The sequence below is a fragment of the Lithobates pipiens genome, unplaced genomic scaffold (genome assembly GCF_037356315.1).
Source record: "Lithobates pipiens isolate NorthernLeopardFrog02 unplaced genomic scaffold, aLitPip1_a1.2 Scaffold_18, whole genome shotgun sequence".
In the NCBI taxonomy this organism is placed as follows: domain Eukaryota; kingdom Metazoa; phylum Chordata; class Amphibia; order Anura; family Ranidae; genus Lithobates; species Lithobates pipiens.
The window spans coordinates 424,426,631-424,449,302 of NW_027507758.1; the positions used below are offsets into that span (position 1 = coordinate 424,426,631).

The 22,672-nt window shown below is 39.5% G+C and overlaps 1 protein-coding gene across 3 annotated transcripts in view; it reads left to right on the forward strand.

Moving 5' to 3' along the window:
• SI (sucrase-isomaltase) overlaps nucleotides 1-22,672 on the forward strand; it is a 342,643-nt gene that overhangs the window by 56,298 nt on the left and 263,673 nt on the right. For all 3 annotated transcript variants that reach the window (XM_077488042.1, XM_077488044.1, XM_077488043.1), the window contains 6 exons: nucleotides 2,486-2,606; nucleotides 6,243-6,352; nucleotides 11,425-11,579; nucleotides 13,941-14,112; nucleotides 18,724-18,823; nucleotides 22,225-22,337. In XM_077488042.1, coding sequence (XP_077344168.1) covers nucleotides 2,486-2,606; nucleotides 6,243-6,352; nucleotides 11,425-11,579; nucleotides 13,941-14,112; nucleotides 18,724-18,823; nucleotides 22,225-22,337 — 771 coding nt within the window. The remainder of the gene's footprint in view (nucleotides 1-2,485; nucleotides 2,607-6,242; nucleotides 6,353-11,424; nucleotides 11,580-13,940; nucleotides 14,113-18,723; nucleotides 18,824-22,224; nucleotides 22,338-22,672) is intronic.

Below are 22,672 nucleotides of genomic sequence, written 5' to 3' on the forward strand. Positions count from 1 at the left end.
ACCAATAATGAGGCACAAATACTCCCACTGAAACAAATGATGGGGCATTATTTTTTCCCCAATGACATTGGAACTTTTTCTACTTCTGCTGGCCACAGTTCGGTTTCCCTAATGTCTCTTTGTTTAGAAGATTTGGAGACATCTGCTTTAGAATAACGGACAAAGCCATGCAAGCTATAGCTTTTTCCTCCTGGGCCAACTGTGCATCTTAAACCATTGACTTGGTATACGGATAAAGCCTAATATTATACAGCCGTTTATCCAAACCTCATACAACTGTAAATGTTAGTGAATGTTTTGCCCATTATGGACAGAATATGACAGGATATGGTAAGGTGAATTTAAACAAACCACAAAGCTCTTCTCTAAACCAGTGGAAAACATAGAAAAGTGACGTCAGAAAAAAGACAGAGTAGTCCATTGAGCCTTTTTTTGTTTTCTTTTTTGTCTGAGTAGAGATCTATGTTTCTCCCAAGCATGTTTGAAGCCATTTACTGTTGACTGTCTCACAACCTCTGCTGGAAGGTTATTCCAAGCATCAACTACCCTATCAGTAAAATAATACTTTCTAAAATGAGTTTTGAACTTTCAAAGTTATTTTGAGGTCATATCTCTGTGTTCTTCATTTTTGGTTTCATATGGAAAAAACTGCCTTCCTGAACCTTATTCGCCCCCTTGATGTATTTAAAGGTTTCAGTAGGGAAAATTCAATACAGCATTTATGATGCTTTTCGGGCAGTATGGTCCCTTAAAAAGTCCTGCTCCTAATTCATGAAAGCCTTGTGGCAGTTTCAGTATGACGTCCGACACAAGCAACACATTCAGATTGTCCTTTTGTGCTCCAACTTTATTATGTATTACTATAGATGAGACAAATTCAAAAAGAAGAACTGAAGCAAATTTCACATACAGAGGCAGGCCAGAATTATCAGAGTGGGACTAATGTGTATTCACTTCTATTATTGTGTTATGTATTTGCTGCATTGGTTATTAGGATGCAGGCTGCCAGAATTCTAGCAACCAGTGGCATGTAGTTGAACACAGAAGTCTGGTATGGATTCTGAGATACTCGTTCCTCATCTGATCCAACTTCCCTGTGATTAACAGCAGTGGGCAGATTCCATAATCGACTATGGAAACTCTGGCCTTAGTGCTGGCCCCCATCATGCCATCTGTGCCAAATTCATAAAATCGTTCCCAACAGGTACCCAAATCTTTTTCAAGCTGACATTTTTTGTGTCTAGACACAACAGAATTCTAAAGTCTTTTTTGAAAAAAATGTTTTTATTTTTATTGTTTAACCATTATTTCCTGTATCATTTTACGTTCTTAATGCTCTGTTCCGGTCAAAAGAAAGACAAATTCTTTGAAATACGCACATGGAACACGGCCTCTTATTACTTACCACTTCTGTTTTTAATGCAAGTACAGCTCTATTAGATTTTCCATTTGCCATATCCATTTTGGATAAATTTACTCTTTGACCTGGTGACTAAGCTTTAGTTTTCACCAAAGTAGAAATAAAGTGAAAATCTTTCATATCTACAGCACAGGAAGTGATGGTAAATTCCCCCCCGGACATAGCTGGAGTTATTTATTCCCTCATCTGTCCAAAATATAAAAGTAAAGTTGTAGCTTTAAACTTTAGGTATTTTTAACTCAACCCATTATATTTAGACAATGACGTACATGTAACTTTACCCCCTGAAATTGGTTATATATTTTGAGTGAGTGGTTGTAGGGCCACATTTTAGAAAAGCAGAGATTTGCATACGCTCATTTACTTATATGTTTTTATTCTAGTCATTGTTTTGACATGTGACTTGCCTGAAGTTAAATAGATTTGAAAAAGTTTTTTTCTTTTAACAAACATGTTATACTTACCTGCTCTGTGTAATGATATTGCACAGAGTGGCCCCCATCCTCTTTTTCTGGGGTCCTCTTCTGATGCTCTGAGTTCATCCTCGTATGTGCCACCATTCAAAGCCGCTTCCTATGGTGGAACATGTGCAGGCTCAATATCAATCCTGGCTATGTCTTTTATTGTTCTTGTAGTGATTTGTAGTTCCCCAAACTTATGTTTAATATGTTCAAGGTTGATTCTCGGTTGATTTCAAGATTGATTCATGTTCAAGGTTCTCACTTGCAACCCTATTGTATGCTGTCAGGAGGAACTCCACCTTCATTTATACTTTCTCCAGCTTTCCAACTGAAAGCCAGTACATTAGTATGAGAAGGGAGCTGGAAGAATTCTCATGAAGCCTGGGATTGCACCCACAAGCCACTAAACACAGGTGCAGTGCGTTGCTGACTGCTGTGAGAAAAAAAGGGGCACTTAATATAAAAATATTTTTTAAATGTGGCTTTTAATGGAAAATCGAGTGAACTTTCTGACTTTAGCACAGCTGCAGTGTTTTGTAGGTTGCAATAGTGGTTTCTCTAGAACTATTTTTCTGACATCCTGACTTTAACTTTACTTTTGCAGATTTCCTGTCGACAACGTGGATGTTGCTGGATTCCTTATAGTGAAAGAGCTGCACCTTGGTGTTTCTTCACCCGTAGTCATGGCTATGAAGTTGCTGGAGGCAAGATGTCCACCACAAAAGGTAAAGAGAATACAGACATACATTGATTAAATACCCATTCAGCTAAATGAAAACATTTGTTGGTTCTTCTTTCTAAATGTATTTCTTTTAAAAGACAGAAAGAAGTAGACAGCTGGGCCCTAAGCCCTTGCTGCCTACAAAGTAGAAATTCTGAGGTAGGAGGGCCAAGTTTGACTTCTACAATGTACAAGAAAAGTAAGACTTTGTATAGATTTTCAGCAGCCTTTATTTTTCGATCTATTTAGACACTAAAGGTAAACTCTGATCATATGAACAGTATTTTCTTAATGTGCTTAGTTTTATTCAGGCTTGAGACAAGTTTACGTTCATGTCAGGGCTGCTGATAGGGCAGTAAAACCGGCCCTGTTGTACCAGGCCCAGGAAGCTATAAAATTCATTTTTAGGAAAAGACAAAACAGGACATAACCACATCAGCACCCCTGCTTGCTTACTGGGATGTAAAACTACATCTTACTACGCCCCATAAAGTCATCAGAGGAGCCCAGGAGATGACAACAAAGGAGGGACTTTGTTTCGAGCACAGGTAGATCATCCTGAGCTGCATGTAGCTCTGCACAGTCCTGGCCGGTCACTGTCCACTGTCCATGCCGGTGGATTGATTAATATGTGATCCGGACCGCTCCTCTCCCTCATGTGTCGGTGCTGAAGGAAGCCTGAGAGACTGATGCGAGGCAACGACTGGCGGCGGGTGGAGGTGCACAGGCAAGCAGCCCCCTGCATTCACAGTGACAGCGACACACTGTCACAGGCTACTCTATAATAAAGGTGCAGTCCCTAGACTCCCGTTTGTGCTTGCTTATGATCACCATCACTATCTGTCACAGTGTGTCACATGGGTGCAGACTTTGTTATGGCTGTACAGTGTTTGTCTCTAACACACAATACAGCCATAAGTTAACAGTCTGCACCCAACAACCATGTTACACACTGTGACAGAGCCATACAGCACCTGCTGTGCTGTGATCATCATAGTGATGGGAGTTTTCATTTGTGTTTGCAGTGGCAGTAAAAATAAGCGGTTGAGCTGTGCTTTTACCATTCCCCTTTAAGAACCTTTCACACAAGCCTTCCAATTACGTCTGTCTGTCAGTTGTTCAAAGAGACCTGATTGAAATCACAATGTAGGTCCCTGTGTCCATTCAGGTCAAAAAAAAAAATTGAAAAGGACTGCATCCTTTTCTATTTTTCCAGAGCTAAATGTGACTGATTAGAGGTGGCCTGATGTCAATGGACACAAAGTCCATTAACATCATGCCACTCATGGAGTCATCACAAGTCCACCCCTGTCCACTGTGTATAGTATGGAGATACAAATTGAACAGACACAGATGTCAAAAGACTGACATCTGTCCCATTCAGCTACACGTTTGAATGGTGAGGCGCTGAGGCAGTTTCAGACTAAAGTCTGAACACGCCTGAGCTCATCCCTGCTAATTAGTTGTAAAAAAAAAAAAGACATCTCTGCAGCTAGATGTGCAATATATTTTGAATATTATACTAATGAATTCTGTAGCTGCCTAATAAATATTTGAATAACGGACAGGGCTAGGGGCGGGGTTGAAGGTGTGGTCGACGGGGTTCCTGTCAGGTAGGCTGTTTAGGCCCCATGATTTTTAGCAGTGGCCCTGGTTCATATCATAACGTATTTAAAACCTGAAGAACATCAATGATACAATCATATAGGAATCAGACTTTTGCTGAAGTTATCACAGCTAATGAAAATTCTCTCTCTCTTTTGTACATGTGTCTTTACCATTAGCACATCTGAGAAGTGTGTTAGTGGCATAGGCTAGCTTCACACCCTATGCATGTATTGTATTGTAATGTGTATTAATAAATGTTGAACACCATTTACATACATTTTGAACACCATTCACATGAATGCATGTTAGGCACATGCAAAGTGACCCTAAATGCAACACAACACATGCAACAGAAAAGACTTGCACTGTGTGATCTTGGTGGTTGTAAAGCTTAGCAGTAGTAGCTTTTTAAGTGAGTCCATGTCAGTTCGAACTGAATTCCAGGGATTGTCAGCACACTTATATTAAGAAGAGTTAACAGAAAACATAGTTGTCTATGCAGGATGGTAGGTAGGATTAGGGTCAGGGGTTAATATTAGTGTTAAGGGTTGGGGTTAGGATGTTTTATTTATTGTTTTATTCATTTTTTGTTTATTTACTATTTATTTATTTTATTATTGATTTATTTATTATTATTTATTTTCATTGACTTATTGTATTTGAGCAGAAACACGCTCAAAATTGTGTGGCAAAACGGGATAAAAAGCTCAAAAATGCTCAAATCAAGAGATTCTATGCATTCCTACAGAACAAAAAGCATTAAAAATGCACCAATTTGCCCAATTCGAGCTACAAAAAAAAGGTCCAGAACTTATTTGAGTTTCAGGCGTTTGGCTTCAGGCGACTTGTATTGGAGGTATAAACCTATTCCAGAGAGAATCATTCATTTGTTTCCCTCCAGCATTTTGGAGCGTCGCTCTTCAAGCTACAAAACCCTGAGGTAGGAATGGGGCCTTAGAGCAGGTGGGGGGACATTGGACCAATGCTGCATCCGCCTAGGTAAGTATGATTAAAAAAAAAAAAAAAAAAAACTCATACTTAAGATTACTTTTGACTGGAATTACACGTTAATTGTTAACATTTAAATGTTTTTTATTATTTTTTTTTATTTTTTTATTTTTTTTATATAGAGTGGGAAAGGGCTAGATGCTCTGTTGGATTTTTATAGGACAAGAATTTATGAGAAATCCTTCTGACATAGACACAAACAAAAAAAAACATATTTTAGTAGATTTAGGAAGAGACTAGAGCTTAAGAGAGTTAAGAGAGCCTTCCTGTCCCAATGTCAACAACACAACAATAAATATCCCTATTCTAAAGTTCTCATAATGGAAATGTAGAACATTTTTCCACTAACATTCTTTTATGGCAATATAACAAGAGATATCAACATATCACAACCCTAATACAATGTTCAGAATACGCACTACAAATAAACTATAAAATGTGTATACGCTCACATTTTTTAAGGTTGGGAGAGGTCCGTGACAACAAACCTGTAAAAACTTGATTTGGAAAATAACTTTATTAATCTAATTTTCTTATTAACATTTATAAACCAACACACAATTATAATTTGTATATTATTGAGTACCCTTGTCGTTTTTGTCAACTTTCAATAAATTCTGATTGTGAAAAAAAACAAAACAAAAAAAAGGAAAATATCATCAAATATATTACAGGTTTAATTCGGGGTTGTGGGTTTCTCTCCCCCCCCCCCCCCCCAAGTGGCAAGTTATTGTAATATATTATGAATATAAATCTGCTCTAAATTCAACAACAAAAAATAAATTGCCAAAAAAATTATGAAAACATGTATCATCATTGGTGGAGGAGGTTGAATAAAATTGTAGAATTGTTAATTATTGGGAAGTCCCATCAGGTATATAGGAGCTGAAACTTGTTTCTTCAATATGTTGTATCAAGAGTATAGAACATTTAAGTTTATTGCCTTACTTAATGTCATTTTAATAAAATAAAAAAATCTGTTTGTATAAATAAATGATAATAACTTTTGTATGACTTCCCACAGGATTTGATGCTCATCTAAAAAGACTGGCTACTCCTACTGTTTTTGGGACAGAAATAGAGGAGTTGCATCTCACTGCAGAAATACAAAGCAAAAATAGGTTCAGATTTAAGGTTTGTGTTTTCATTTGTTACTACATGTCAAATGAAATAGGGCTTGGTCTGCTAGTTCAAAACAGTTTTGAGAAAAGATCTTTAATCACTCATTCATTAATGTCTGACAAGGTTACAAGTTCAAAGTGTACTCTCTTAATGGTGTTATCTATATTATGAATTTAAAAATGTTAACTAATCTCTTCTACTGATTTTGTTCTATACATCCATTTATGTGTTGTTTTTTTGTTCTTTACAAACCAGTTATCACCAATTACTTTCATTCAAGCTATGTATTGGTTTCATTTCTTTTGAGACTTATATTGAGTGCCAGGCTGTAAAGGACGTGGGCGCAACTGGCTTTGACTCTTAGCAATGCGCTGAGAGACATAGCCAACTGTCAATCAGGCAGCTGGGTGGATTCAGACAATATGATCAGAATCCTTCTAGAGCCTGGAATGGCTCTGTGACTTGAGCTTTAGCCCTCTATAAGCAGACTCTGTGACCCAGAAGAGAAGTATGGCCTTAAAAGCTTTGGCCATACTTCTCTTTTATGAAAGCCCAGTCACCAGCTTAATTGTGCCTTCATTTTGCTTTTGCAGGCTCCATCTTGCTGTTAGGAGCAAATAAAAATAGCCTGCGCTTCCAGGTATGGCTGAGGCACATGACACTGTAAGGCCTCTGTCTGTTTTTTGTGGCGTAAAGTATAATTGTTACTGGACTGTATTGCTTGAGCAAAAGGACCTTACCTCAAATATAGCTATAAATTTTATTTTTTTTTTTTACATTTTCATATTGGTAAAAGGATTGGACTGTTTCAGTCAGGTGATCGTTTAGCTTACAAAAATTGCAAACCTTCGGTATTTTTTATTTAAACAATTTTCACATTGGACCAGGGGTAAGCAACCTTTTGAGTACAGTGTGGCCAAAAATGTTTTCAAAGAAATTGAGAGTGTCGGTTCTATAAAAAAAATTTACTTCACACTCTCAATCACGAATATGAATTTTTATAAAGTAAATGCTGTAAACTATTTTAGTAATAGTAAAAAAATTAACATCCTGCACGCCTCATATCAGTCAAAATTCCTGCAATGTTACACTTTAGATTGGCCACAATTCCTGCACCTTAAGTCCTCAGATATACCCCCATGCAAATCTGTTCCACCACTGTCACCCGCTACACATCCACCCCACCACTGTCACCCCCTACACATCCACCCCACCACTTTAGCCCCCTGCACATCTGCCCCACCTCTGTACCCCTTGCTCTTCTTTCACATCACTGTAACCTCCGGCTCATCTGGCTCACCCCTATACCTCCCTGGACATCTGCTTCACTGCCATATCCCTTTCTGTGTCACCATTGAACCCCCCTTCTCATCTGCCCTAACACTGAACCCACCTGCTTATCTGTTCCATCACTGTAACCCCTGCTTATCTGCCTCACCACTATTACCCCCTTCTCATATGCCACACCACTGTACCTCCTGCACATCTGCCCCATCTCTGTATCCCCCTGCTCTTCTGCCCCATCACTGTAACCCCCTGCTCACCTGTCCCACCCATCTACCTCCTTTCTCAGCTACCCCACCACTGTACCCCCCTGCACATATGCCCCACTGCTATACCCCCTTGCTCTTCTGTCCCACCGCTAAACCCCCTTCTCATCTACCCCAACACTGACCCCCTCGATCATCTGTCCCATCACTGTAACCCCCTGCTCTTCTCTCCCACCGCTGAACTCCCTTCTGCTCTCTTCCACAGCTGTACCTTCTGCACTTTTGCCCCACTGCTGTATCTCTCTGCTCTTCTGTCCCACTGCTAAATCCCCTTTTCAACTGTCCCCTCCGCTGTCCTCCTGCTCTTCTGTCCGACTGCAGAGTGATGCAGAGTGCAGGGATTGGGAGTAGGTGATGCAGTGTCTCACTGACATTTCCCTGTGCTGCTCTGCTGATAGGGAGGGAGTCGTGTGCCAGCAAAAGAGGCTTCTCATGCCACTTGTGGCACCCATGCTAAGGGTTGCCTAACCTTGCATTAGACAAAAGTAAAAAAAAAACAAGACAATATTTGCAGGTTCTTTATGTATCTAATTAAGACGGAAAGGCAAATTAAGCATGTTACATAGTTGGCAAGGTTGAATAAAGACATCAGTCCATCCAGTTCAACATGTGTGGGTGTGTGTATGCATTAATGTCACTGTTTAATTGTGATCTTAAAGTATGCATAAAATACATGAGAGAATGATTCTTCTCATGCCCAAAAAAAACAATCCAAGACACTTGAAAAACATAAAACGTGATCCACTCTCAGCTCACACATCTACTCCACCAAGTGTACCAAAACTAATTTAAAAACAAATATGGGCTGTCAAAAAAGAAAAAATGATACTCACCTAGTTGGAATGCAGCATCTATCCGATTTGTGGTTGTGGGGGTCTGCGGGAGGGGCTTATCAGAATCTGGAAGCCCCCTTTAACAAGGGGACTCCCAGATCCCGCCCCCCCATGTGAATTGGTAATGGGGTAAAAATGTGTCCTTACCATTTCACAAAAAAAGTGTCAAAAGGGTTAAAAACACAAGAGACAGTTTTTGACAAGTCCTTTATTAATTTCCTTTTTTCTACTTCTTCCATCTTCTTTCTTTCTGTCTTCCTTTGGTGTTCTTCTTCTCCATCTTCTTCTACATCTTCTTTTTCCTCTGCTCTTCTCGTCCCGCATCTTGCTCCGGCTTCTTCTCCGCTCTGTCCGCAGGATCCGCCTCAGTGGGAGTCTCCCGCTGTGTGACGCAACTGTTCTTCTGACACTTCTGACACTGTGCCTGTCTGCAGCAGCTCTTCTCCACTTCCTGTATGGAGGGAGCGGGGACAAGCCATGCTGTTTGTGTCTATGGATGCACACAGCCCGGCTTGGGATCAAGCCCGTACACGTGCATCCATAGTAAGCAGCATGCTATGAGGCACCAAGAGCAGAGATGGAGCCAAGATTTCCAGCGGGGGACCCCAGAATAGGAGGTTCAAGGCTGCTCTGTGCAAAACATTTACACAGAGCAGGTACATATAACATGGTTGTTATTTCAAAACAAAAAAAACCCAATGCTTTACAACTACTTTTACAAAATGTTATTAATAGTTACAAAAAATGCATAGTACCACCAGAGGGGCATCTAAACTAGAACATGTCCCCATGGCGTATTGACAGATAAACAATCACATAAACAAAACAAAAAAATGAATGAATAATTAAGATACTCTTCTTATATCACCCACACCCAACGCGTTTCCAGTTGCTGGTATCACAGAACTTTCATCAGGGGTCAAAAGACTCCATGATATATTGATACAATAATCTAATGAGATGTATACTCGAGGATCAACCGAAGGTACGTATCAATTTAGAGTATGGATATATCTGCAGGCTGGTTTAAATAGAAATAAAGTATCATGCAGGTGCATGGTATCCTGCATATTCCTTCCAGATGCGTTTTACAAATTACAAATCCTTAAACGGGAAACATGGTAGCTGCCCGGGTGTCTGAAGTCCACTTGTGTATGCGGCTAAATTAGCACATGTGCGACTTGCACCCAAAAATGCCTTGTCCCAACCGCAAGAAATTAACACAGAAGAGGAGCTGGAAGGAAAAGTCCAACCACCTATTTCAAGCAGCAGGACATTCCTCTGTGTGAGGTGTGTGGATGACACAAAAGGACAAACCCCCCCCCCCCTTTGGGTAATTTGGTAATTTGTAAAACGCATCTGGAAGGAATATGCAGGATACCGTGCACCTGCATGATACTTTATTCCTATTTAAACCAGCCTGCAGATATATCCATACTCTAAAGTGATACGTACCTTCGGTTGATCCTCAAGTATACATCTCATTAGATTATTGTATCAATATATCATTGAGTCTTTTCACCCCTGATGAAAGTTCTGTGATACCAGCAACTGGAAACGCATCGGGTGTGGGTGATATAAGAAGAGTATCTTAATTATTCATTCATTTTTTTGTTTAGTTTATGTGATTGTCTATCTGTCAATACGCCATGGGGACATGTTCTAGTTTAGATGCCCCTCTGGTGGTACTATGTATTTTTTGTAACTATTAATAAAATGTTGCACATTTTGTGAACCTTTGTCTGGTGTTGGTGGTCATTTAAAATCCCACCCATTTAGGGGGAATTTTTCTTCGTAGAGTCTAATAGGGATGGGACCACCTCACCAAAATTTGACCCATTGGTAGTTCCTTTTCTTGTCTCGGTTTTATCTCAATTGACAAAGAACTAGTCAGAAGTTACCATGCTGATAACAGAAGCATGGAGCAGGAGAAAGACACAGGACTTAGGGCATTTAAGAGAGATAAGTAAACATTACAGATAGCTGTGCCTAGGTCATTTTTCAGTAACGGGTTTACATCCACTTTAAGGTGAAAATAGTACTTTGGGGGGGGGGGGGACAGTGGCAATTGCTTGATACTCTGAGTTTTAGAAAGCACTATGCGGTTAAGTTAGTGTTTAGATCCACTTTAATCAGTATATACAGGCATACCCCACCTTTAAGTACCCAATGGGGTTTATTTACTAAAGCTGGAAAGTGCAAAATCAGGCTCACTTCTGCATAGAAACCAATGAGCTTCTAACCCCAGCTTGTTGAATTAAGCTTTGGTATCAAAACCTGGAAGCTCATTGGTTTCTATGCAGAAGTGAGTCTGTTTTTACACTTTCCAGCTTTAGTAAATAAACCCCATCGTGTACTTAAAAGTGGGATATGCCTGTATAGGTTCAGTTCTTGAACCTTTCTTTCATGCTCTAGAACACCTTGTCTATGACAGTATTATGGGTAGATTAAAAATTAATTGAACTTTTCTTTTAACCTCATGGGACATTTCTTTAAGAAAAAAATATATTATAATAATTACCTTTCAATTTCTACATAATAAAGATAACTATTTTATTTATATTGAGTTGATATGCCTGCCTATGTTTGTGTGTAAGTCATTTGTACAGTATTCTGTAGTGTAAAAAAAGGACCCGTACCTTAAATAAAAATCTGTTCCTGAAATGAACAAATACATAAGACTTTTTTTTTTTCTCTGTAGATCACAGATCACAAGAATAAAAGATTTGAAGTTCCTCATGAACACGTTAAAGAATTTACTGGGTCAGCAGAACCAAACCCAAATTATAATGTTGAACTGGTTGAGAAGCCCTTTGGAATCAAAGTTCATAGAAAAACACCAGATGCCAGAGTCATGTAAGAAAGACTTCCTATAATTCAACTGTTTACTTTCCAAAAAGATCATTTGAGGGATATTTGTCCTGCCTTTTTTCGGGTCTCAATAAATGAAATAGGCCATCAGTACATCAGGATTGATACATTTTCAAATATGCAATCATGGCAAAAAATAATGGTACCCCTGAATTTCTGTCAGAAAATGCCCCTTATCGCCAATCGAAAATGGTTGCAATTACAAATGTTTAGGTATTCTCATGTTTATTTCTTTTGTTTGTAGTGGTATGACATAAAAAAGAAACAAAAAGGCAAATCTGATACATTGTACGCAAAACTCCAAAAATGGACTGGACACAATTATTGGCAACTTCTCAAAATTATAAGAACATCTTTGCATTCCAAGTTTGTGATGTTCCTGTAATTTGTTATTAAACTCGCCTGTTTAAGCACCCAGAAATGGTTTAAGAGCCCTTTCACACAAGCTGCCCTGTCGCTTTACCGCCAGCGTTAAATCTGCATGCAAAAGGCCACCAGAGTGGTGTTTTGCCGGCGGTATCGTATCGCTTCCGGCGATATCACAGCTCAGAGCTGCCCCATTGATTTCAATGGGTAACAGCAGTAGAGGAGAGGTGAGTTCACCACTCCAAAGAAGCTGCTGCCAGAACTTTTTCTGACGTCCTGCCAGCGCACCAATCCAGTGTGAAAGCTCTCTAGCTTTCAAACTGAAGTGAATGGAGCAAAAATGCTGGCAGTGTGAAAGGGGTCTAAGACAAAGTGCTGGAGAGTACTGAAATGACCAACAATGAGCCAGATCTAAATCCCATAGAGCACCTGTGGAGAGATCTCAAAACAGCAGTTGGGAAAAGGAACCCTTCCAATCTGAGAGACCTGTAGCAGTTGGTGAAAAAGAGTGGTCCAAAAGTCCAGTAGCAAGGTGTAAGAAACTCATTGATGGTTACAGGAAGCAGTTGATTTCAGTTTTTTTCCCATGGGGTGTGCTACCAAATATTAAACTGAGGATGCCAATAAATTTTTACAGTCCCTTTTTCAAGTTTTGCGTGGAATGTGTCAGCTATGGCTTTTTGTTTTTCCACTTTTTTTGTGTCATACCAATACAAATAAAAAAAATAAACATTTGTAATTGTAACAATTTTGTGGGCAAAGTGGTGCTTTTCCTGATAGAATGCAGGGGTGCCATTATTTTTGGCCATGACTGTATATATGGTTTGTGGACTCTATATCTTTTCTACAGACTAAATAATATACACTGACTTGAGATATTTTGGCCTTAATTCATGAAGAAAGGTTATTTATTAGAAAAAAAAAAACAGCATGTTTTTGTTTTCAAAATGTTTGGTGTTTTTTTCGCTTTTTTAACAAAAAAAACCCCCAAAAAAACAGTGGTAATTAACCACACTGGCGGTGTAATTATCTCAGATTTTTTCATCTCAAAGTGGTACAATTGTTTTGCATAGAAATCTAGTAGACATCCTGGGTATGATAAAGTTTACCACCAAAAGATAGCTCTATTTGTGTGGAAAAAAATATAAAAATGTAACATGGGTCCAGTGTTGCATGACTGCGCAATTGTAATTGGAAGTACGACAATGCTGAAAGCTGAAAATTGGCCTGAGCAGGAAGGGGGTAAATGTGCCCAGTATTGAAGTGGTTAAATTGATTCTTAAGTATCCTCTATCCTTTACCAGTGACATCTAGGGCCTCCAACTCTGAGTTTGCCACCTGCACATGTTCAACCAACTTGGCAAATTTGTTTGGGTGCTCAAACTACAGTAATCCATCTTCCTAACTATCCTGACTTATCCCTTAACCCTTCACATCAATCCCAATAACCAACCACCTGTCCAGTAAACAGAAAACTCCTTTCAAAATTATTTGTTCACTTTAGAGTTGCAATTTGCTCCTGCAGGCCTCTAATGGGAAATTACAGAAGGGCAACCTGCTCACATCTGTCCCAGCAGTATTCATCCAGGAACTGTTGTTCCATTATTGTATATAAGTGGCACACTGTGCACTCAGCAAAACAATCAACCTTACTAGCACTCATTATCCTAGTAACAATAATAATATCTCTTACAAGAAGTTTAAAAATTTACTTACAGGTTAAGGCTCCTTTTGTCCTTATTCTTGTTTTTTTTTTTTTAACTCCTGTTTTAACTTAAATTTAATATGCTTTGGGGATCAGAGTTTATTGACAGGTGTAAATAACATGCATCTGACCTTCTTCAAGCAGGTTTTGCATTCCCAAAGACTTGTATGGAAATGCAAAACCCATCTAACATAAGCAAAAGCTCACTGATGTAGACCTTTTTTGAAGTGTTAACATCACTTGATTAAAAGTTAACATATTTTTTTTAAAACCAGCTTTGACACCACCATTGGACCCCTTTTTTATGCTGACCAGTTTCTACAACTGTCCATAAAACTGCCGAGCAGCAATATCTATGGCTTGGGGGAGCATGTTCACCGGCAATACAAGCATGATACCTACTGGAAAAGATGGCCAATATTTACCAGAGACTGGTTTCCCAACGGAGTAAGTGCTTGTTATTATAATCTCTTATTTAATGATTACAAGCTCATTACACACATTGTTTACAGTATCTCCCTTTCACATGTAAGTAGCTTGCAGTCGGTAATTATAGGCAAAGCAATGTACCTGAGTAAGTACGTAAATGTGCTGTTTTCAATAAGCAATTATAAACAAAGAAAGGCTTACTCTACCTTAAAGCTTGTTAAACTATTGTAGGATGAATTCTATATTTCTAATTAGTGCATATGGTAATTAATATGCTGAGTTAAGAGAAATAATTCTGTAAGCTTAATTAAGTAGATTGTAGTGTGTAGAGGTTTAACTAATATAGGATTAACCATTATTTGAATTGTGAAATTAAAATTTGTCTTCCTGTATTTGAGTAACATCAATTGAGAACAAAAATATGTTTTTTCTTAGGTGACAGCTCCGAGTGCAAATTTGCATTGATCCTTTGAACCTATTTAAAGAGTAGCTGCACTTTCATTAAAACAAATACATATTAAAAGATCAGACATAGCTGGTCTGTCTTTACAGAATTAGTCACCATTATTTCCCAACAATGTACTCAAACAGCACACCTTGCATACTGTGTTTACAGCTTAGTTGCCCCAATGTGTCCACAAGCTGCTAAAATGTGGGCAAGACCAAGACAGATATAACCACTTTTTGGCAACCTGAAGTGTTCACTAATTTAAATACACTGGGCAATCAGATAATTGCTATTAAGGTTTAGGCTTAGATTTATTCACTAAGAAGTAAGAAGTGCTCAGAGCAAGGAAAATATGCAAGGAAGAGTAAGAAACAGCAAACTATTTAAACTTAAAATGTCACTAAAGGCATTTATTTATTGTTTCTTTTAGATACATTTAAAGCAGAATGGCAATTGAACACCTGCCAATTTTTATTACTGTCTGCACCCACATTAGGTAGATTGGCCCTAACTATCTGTCCTGTTTACAATTATCATTTAAAGTGACAATAAAAGAAAATCCCAAATTTTGGATTGGCATCAGGATAGTAATAGAGGGCAAATCTTCCAATGGGGACACTAGTTCTGGTGACCCCCGTTACACCTAAGTATTCCTTCACTTTGGGGGGGGGGGGGGTTTCTCTCACGTCCTTTAGCTAAAGGACAGGAGATTAAGGGGAATCTCTCCAAAGGGACTCAGTTGTCACAAAATCCCTGCCAGGGTTTATAACCCCCCCACTAAAGGTTTGCCTTTAAGGACACTTTAACCACTTGGTGCCAACGTAACACAAATATGCAGCCCCATTGGACTAGGCTTTTTTTTTTGTGGGGCTGCATATTTGTGTATCTCCCTTTGTGCTGGGAGCACACTGGAGCGCACCCAACACAGAGACTGGGGTCTCACTGAGAGCCTCGGGTCCCGTTCTAACAATACGGATCCAGAACATCCGATTCGGAATCAGCTGATCCCTGTGATAGCCTCTGATTGGCTATCACAGTGATCAGTTGCTGTGCAGCCTACCCCGTGTTTTCTGTCTCTATGAATGGACGAGAGATATATTATATCTTACTCTGTCCTTTAGAGAGAGAAAAAAAAAAGTGTGTGCAAAAACAAAAAGTATAATAATAATAAAAATAAATAAAAATGATACCAAGATTAAGGCTTGATCAAGGTCAGTGCCAGGGTTAGTGTTTGGTTCAAGGTCAGGATCAAAGATCAAAATCAGGGCCAGTCAGTATTTTTTGGACATAATTAATTTTTATTTATTTTAATTAGTATCAATGTCAGTCATTCCACGTACACACGATCGGACTATCCGGCGGACTTAGTCTGGAGGACAAACTGTCAGACGTTGCAGCGGAGGTCCGCCGGACTTTCCGAGCGGACCTGCCCACACACGACCGGACTTTGCCGGCGGAGTATGTCCGGCGGACAAACCACCGGACTATGGTGGGAGTCCGCCGGACTTTTGAAATGAACAGACTTGCCCACACATGGAGAAAAGTCAGTTCATTTTGAACACAGCTCCAGGTAGATGGGACTAGTGAAGGAGGTCAATGTCGCCGCCTCCATCGGTGAGATTGACATCTCACTAGCCCCGTCGCCTGGTATGGACTTAAAGGGGAAGCCATATGCCGAAAAATGGCGTGGGGGTCCCCCCTAAAGTCCATATCAGACAGTTATCTGAGCACGTAGCCTGGCCGGTCAGGAAAGGGGGTGGGGACGAGCGAGCGCCCCCCCCCTCCTGAGCCATACCAGGCTACGTGCCCTCAACATGGAGGGGGGTGCTTTGTGGAAGAGGGGAGGCCCGGCGAGAAGATCTGAAGAGGGGGACAAGACCCCCAAAGTCGGAAGAAGACCCCCAGGGCGGCTACGGTGCGAAGAAGAAGAAAGCCGGGCTCCTCCACTAGTAAAAGAGCTAGTAGAAGATAGAGGAGAAGTCCGGCGAAAAGACCACCCAAGACGGAAGACCACTGGAGCTGTGCAATAAATTATTTTAAAAGCATGTGTACCCCATACTCATTCACATAGGGTGGGGGCCGGTATCTGGGGGCCCCCTTATTAAAGGGTGCTCCCGGATTCCGATATGCCCCCCGCCCACAGACCCTGACAACCAATGGCCAGGGTTGTTGGGAAGAGGCCCTTGTCCTTATCAACATGGGAACAAGGTGCTTTGGGATGGGGGGGGCGCTGGACTCCGGTCCGTCGAACCAAGTCTGCCGGATAGTCTGATTGTGTGTACGTGGCATCAGTGTCAGTGTTTTTTAGCTAGGATAAAAAAAAAAAAGCATCTATGGGTACAAACAACAACTAACATAAACATATGTGATATCGCTACAATTGTCAGGAGCGGGAGAATTTATTTTGAGTTAAAAAATATCCAGAGATATCTATTAACTTTTACCACGAAATGAAAGCCCAATTTGTCTTGAAAAAAGTGATGTAATCCACCTCAATGAAAGCAGTTGTGATGAAATGTATGGGTTTACTAACACATGTCAACATTGCAAAATTTGGCTTAGGCATTAAGATTTGTTTTACCCTCAGACCCCTTTTCACACTGCCAGCGTTTTACAGGCTCTACAGTGCTAAAAACAGTGCCTGTATAGTGCCTAAAAAAAGTGTCTCCATTCACTCCAGTGTGAAAGCCCAAAGGGCTATCACACTGGAGCGGTGCGCTGGCAGGGCGTCAGAAAAAGTCCTGCCAGCAGCTTTTTTGGAGCGGTGAAGGAGCGGTGAACTCACCGCTTCTCCACCGCTGCTCTCCATTGAAATCAGTGGGACAGCTCTGCGATAGCGCCAGCAAAACTCTGCTCCGGCTGCATTTTGCAGGCAGATTTAACCCCTTTTCAGCCACTAGCGGGAGGTTAAAACCGCCTGCTAGTGACCGAATAGTGCCGCTAAAGTGCTGGTAAATTGGCGCTAAAAATAGCGCCACTTTACTGATGACGCCTTGGGCAGCTCGGTGTGACAGCCCTCTTAGGCACGAAGGGGTTCATTTCAAATTAGAATGGAAGGTGTTAACTGTTCTGGTGCTATGGGTGAATCCGCTTTGCAAATTCATACTTCCTGACACATTAATCACATAGCAGTATGAGCACAGGGATGTCAAATTGGTCCTCCAGCTGTTGTGGAACTACAAGTCCCAGCATGCCTCTGCCTGTAAGAGGCATGCTTGTAACTATACTCCTGGGAAAGCATCATGGGACTTGTAGTTCCACAACAACTAGAGGGCCACTAATTTGACACCTGTGAGCTAGATTATATCATAATAAACTATCAGTTTGGTAATAATGCTTATCAACAAATCTAGTCAGTGTAGTGTCCTGTACTTTAACAATTGTTTTAGCCATCACAGTATTTAAAGGGTCAGTCCATCCAGAAGTGATATTTCAGTTGTTGGTAGATGCTGAATTACTGAACTACCTAACCATATCTTGTAGGGTTGATTTATTAAAACTAGAGTTCAAAATCTGGTGCAGCTCTATATAGAAACCAATCCGCTTCCAAGTTTATTTTTTCAAAGCTTATTTGAAAGTTAGAAGCGAATTGGCTACCATGCACAGCTGCACCAGATTTAGCATTCTCCAGTTTTAGTAAGTCAACCCCTGTATGTGTTAAGATGCAATGCAATAGCCATTATGGACAGGTCCTACTGTTCAGTTTACCTTTATATTTATTTTTATTTTTTGGAGAATGCAACGGGTGATGTTGAGATATGCAAGGGTCGGCTGGAATGCCCAAAATTGCCAGGTAGACAGAAACCAAGTCAAAAATTATGGCAGGAATATTTTACTGTTGAAGAATCTACACTATACAATTTTCTTTAGATTTTCCCTTTAGATTTACCAAAACTATATAATATGAGGTAAATCCTAAACACTTCCAATTTATGTGCAGTCAAGCAGGCCCTTGCACTACATAGTTGAAGGGAAATCTAAAGGAAATCAAATGCATGGTGTTCTGTTAGACCCAAATCGGGTCTTGGAATTTATTTTCTAACCTGCTCTGAAAATAGTGTCTGTTTGGATGTTAGGAGTAACTGTTTAGCTTGTATAACTACACCTTAATTTATATAACACAACATGCAGCCGTATGTAAAAACGCATGATTCCATCCTCATCATTGTGTTACTCTATAGGATGGACATAACTTGTATGGTGCACAGACATTTTTCTTGTGTTTGGAAGATGAAAAGGGTTCCTCATTTGGAGTCTTTCTAATGAACAGCAATGCAATGGGTAAGTTTTTCTTTTTTTTTCTTTAATTGTAATTTAATTCTACTTATCTGATTAAACATTCCGCAAGTTGGCATAGTATCAATATGGTATTGTTCAATAATGATTGGTATAAGAGTTATTTGTAGTATTATAATAACCATAGTAATACAATTATGTTTTGGTTGAGGAAGCCAAACATATTGCACAAGCCCCCTTTTTTCTTGGTGCATACTAGTTCTCCAACAAGTGTAGAGGAGAGAAACAAAACAACAAAATATATCATTACACATATACAAAACACCAAAAGTATCCCTGAGACTCCTCTAATCACTCCCTTAAAGTGGAGCTCCAGTCCCCATAATCAGTTTTTCTTAAATTTTCCCCATGATTGTTATTACTTGTACATTATAATTAGAATACTGTTAGAACAGTTTTCATGCTAGTTAGTTTTAAATCTTTAAAAATGTACATGATCTCGGAAGCAGGCTGGTGGCCATCTATGATGTGGGCATTTGAAGCCCGCTTGTGTCTTTTTTCAGGATTCAGTGCGGCTGGCTACCCAGCATCCTGAACTTGCGCCTACGTAATAAGGACATTGCGTGGCACAGTTGATTGCCGTGTTTTATGTCATATTCAAATACTGCAAGATTTCATTAGGTTCCCAAAGACTTCTGATCTAGATGATACCGATATCATAGGAGTCAATGGGAATCGCCTAATGACGTCATTGCCTAGGCAGCTGGAACAGGAAATGCCACCGAAGATATCTTAAAAAGGTATTTAGAAACCAAAAAGAAAAATTACATTTACCATTGTACATCGGGGGGGACATTGGAAACATTGGAAGACTAAAAAAAGACTGGATCTCCACTTCAATGACAGCAGCTTAAGCTCACCACACACATTACAGTCTGGTTGTACAATATCCTTTAGATCTACCGAAAACTATGTTGTACAAGGGCTTGCATTTGACATGCGCGACTCGTTTAGCTATCAAATGTACCCGAATCTCTGAATCACAATAGTAACAAATTGAATTGAATCCAAAATAAATTATAACGAAACAACTAAATTCCATTAATTTTATTTGGACCTATTGGGAGTTATTTACGAAAGGCAAATCCACTTTGCACTGAAAATACACTTGGAAGTGCAGTCCCTCTAAATCTAAGGGGTAGATCTGAAATGAGGGGAAGCTCTGCTGATTTTATCATCCAATCATGTACAAGCTAAAATGCTGTTTTTCATTTTCCTTGCATGTCCGCCTCAGAGCTACAGCAACTTTACTTCCAAGTGCACATGCAGTGCAAAGTGGATTTTCCTTTAGTAAATAAACCCCATTGCTAATGTTTGAAGCAACTGAAATTTGTAACAACATAACAAAAGATCCAAACTAATTTGGATCAGTTTCATTGCATTCACAGTTTTCTTTATTATACAAAATGCACTACATATGAAATGGAAACACATTTCAATAAATACAGTATGGTATCAAAGTGAAATAAGATGATTCCTACGTAGGCTGCTTTCACACCGCTCCATTGTGTTTTTGCTGCATTTGTGCTGTGTTTTTTTTCCCCTGGATACATGACTGGAGAACACATTTCCCACAGGTGCGTTGTGTTTTTGATGCGTTGTTTATGCCTTTATGCACTTTCCATTTGTTTCAATGGAGAGTTGCGTTTTTTCATCCACACCAAGCATGCACCAAAAATGTAGCAAGCAAGATTTTTAAGGGTCCTTTCACACTGATCAGTTTTTCAATAAAAAAAAACAAAAAAAAAGGAAGAAAAATGCATGAAAAATGCATACATACCTTTAAATCATATGGAACTCTTTACACTGGTAAGAGTTTTTTTGGTGGATTGCATTGCATTTCAGTTGCGTTTTTAAAAGTCCTACTGCATTTTTGGTGCGGTAAAAACAACTGCACCAAAAATGCACCTTTCTTTTGAAATGCACGGGAAACACAGCAACGCGCATCAAAAATGCAACACACTTGTGGGAAGTGCTTTGTTCAGTCACATGTCCAGGAAAAAAATGCAATGCAAATACATAAAAAACGTATTAAAAAACAATGCATCACAACACGCAGTAAAAACACATATTTGCTTTAGTGAGGGAGCAATGTGAAAGCAGGCTAAAAATGCAACAGAAACTCAAAGGACTAGTGTAAAGATTTCCATAAAATTTTAAAGGGATGCATTTTTAATGCATTTTCGTATGCTTTTTTTAACTGTAAATTTGAGCCATTTTGGGTTAGATGGAGGTGGATCCATCAAAATCTGCAAAACACAACACATGAACGAATGACTACATGACTACTATCCCAGCCAATGGAAACAAAGGGGTGTGGACTGTGGAAGGAAAAGTAGAAGCCCAGTACTGCAGCGTGGCTGTGGGGCCCTAGGGCAGATCGGAGCTGGATTTTGTGGAGGATATGATAATGACAGGGAGGCTGCAGGGGCCCCTGGAGCTAGGGGGTTGGGGTTGCGATTGGAACCCCTGCAACCCCTTATGCTACGCCTATGTCAGCTGACTCTTCTGACCATTTTAACATGCTTCGGGAGAGAAGGGGGGGGGGGAGAAGGGAGGAGGGAGGAGCAGCTACACTTTCTGAAGTCTCGGAATGAGCAGAGAGCCAACATCAATCAAGCAAACTTACTGGGAAGAGGGTGGATCCAGACTTCAGAGCCAGACCATTGTCGGTATTATACTGTATGAAAGACTGTAGCCCCTCCCACAGGTATTTAGTTTGATTTTAAGAAGAATGGGACACTTCTGAGAGGGCTGGAAGGATTTTTAGATAACAGCAACTCACATAGAATAGATGTAAGCAAAAAAAAAGGAAACCCATACTTCTCTTTTAAAAAGATTTGCTGTCAAGTTCTTATCTGTATAAGAATGCATGCTTATCCCTGTACATATTAGCAATAACTCTCATTTTGATATACCTCATCCATATAGTCACAAACTGTGCTATATGAACAGTAACAAATTAATAAATGGAGTATGCTACCTCAGTACATTATTATTTTTCTAAATGGTAATGTATGTTCAAGACAGACCTAATAAATAGGTATGTGATGGCAATAAATGTTCTCCCTGTGCTCTGGTTTCCAACTACACTCCAAAGACATTCTGATTGGTTAATTGGCTCCTGTCTAAAATTGCCCTAGTATGTATGTATCTGAGATGAGGGTCCTGGATTGGAAGTTCCTTGAGGGCAAGGACTGGTTTGAAATTTAGGTATGTAAAAGTGCTGCGTAAATCATAGGCGCTATATAGATGCCTGTAAACATTAGAGTCTGGAGACTCCTCTCTGTTGCTTATGTGCCTCATTTCATCAGGTTTATTGTTGAATTTCCTAAATTTGTAAAATATGTATTTTTAGTAATAGGCCTCTTTATTTATCATTACAGAGGTAGTAATTCAGCCTGCTCCAGCAGTGACATACAGGACTATTGGCGGAATCCTTGACTTTTATGTTTTTGTGGGTAACACTCCAGAAGAAGTTGTTATGGAGTACCTAGAGGTGAGTTTTTTGGTGAAATTTAAAATAATTTCTATTTCAAGGGGTTTTTTGAATGTCATAATGGAAAAAAAATATAATCAATTGCATATAAAATGCAACCAGATGACATTCATGAATCAAAATTTACCAAGCCTGGTGAAGAAATAGTGATCTGATTATGCCTATACAGTGTCAATATGTGGCATATATAATGAATGTATGAGGCTTTTGTCAAACTGCAATTATAATTAGATCTGATCAAATATAGGCCTCTGGTATATGCAAATATTGACTTTTCCTATAAATCTAGCATTTAATTCTATCTTACCATCTTTCTGTGGTTCTTTAATGTGTCC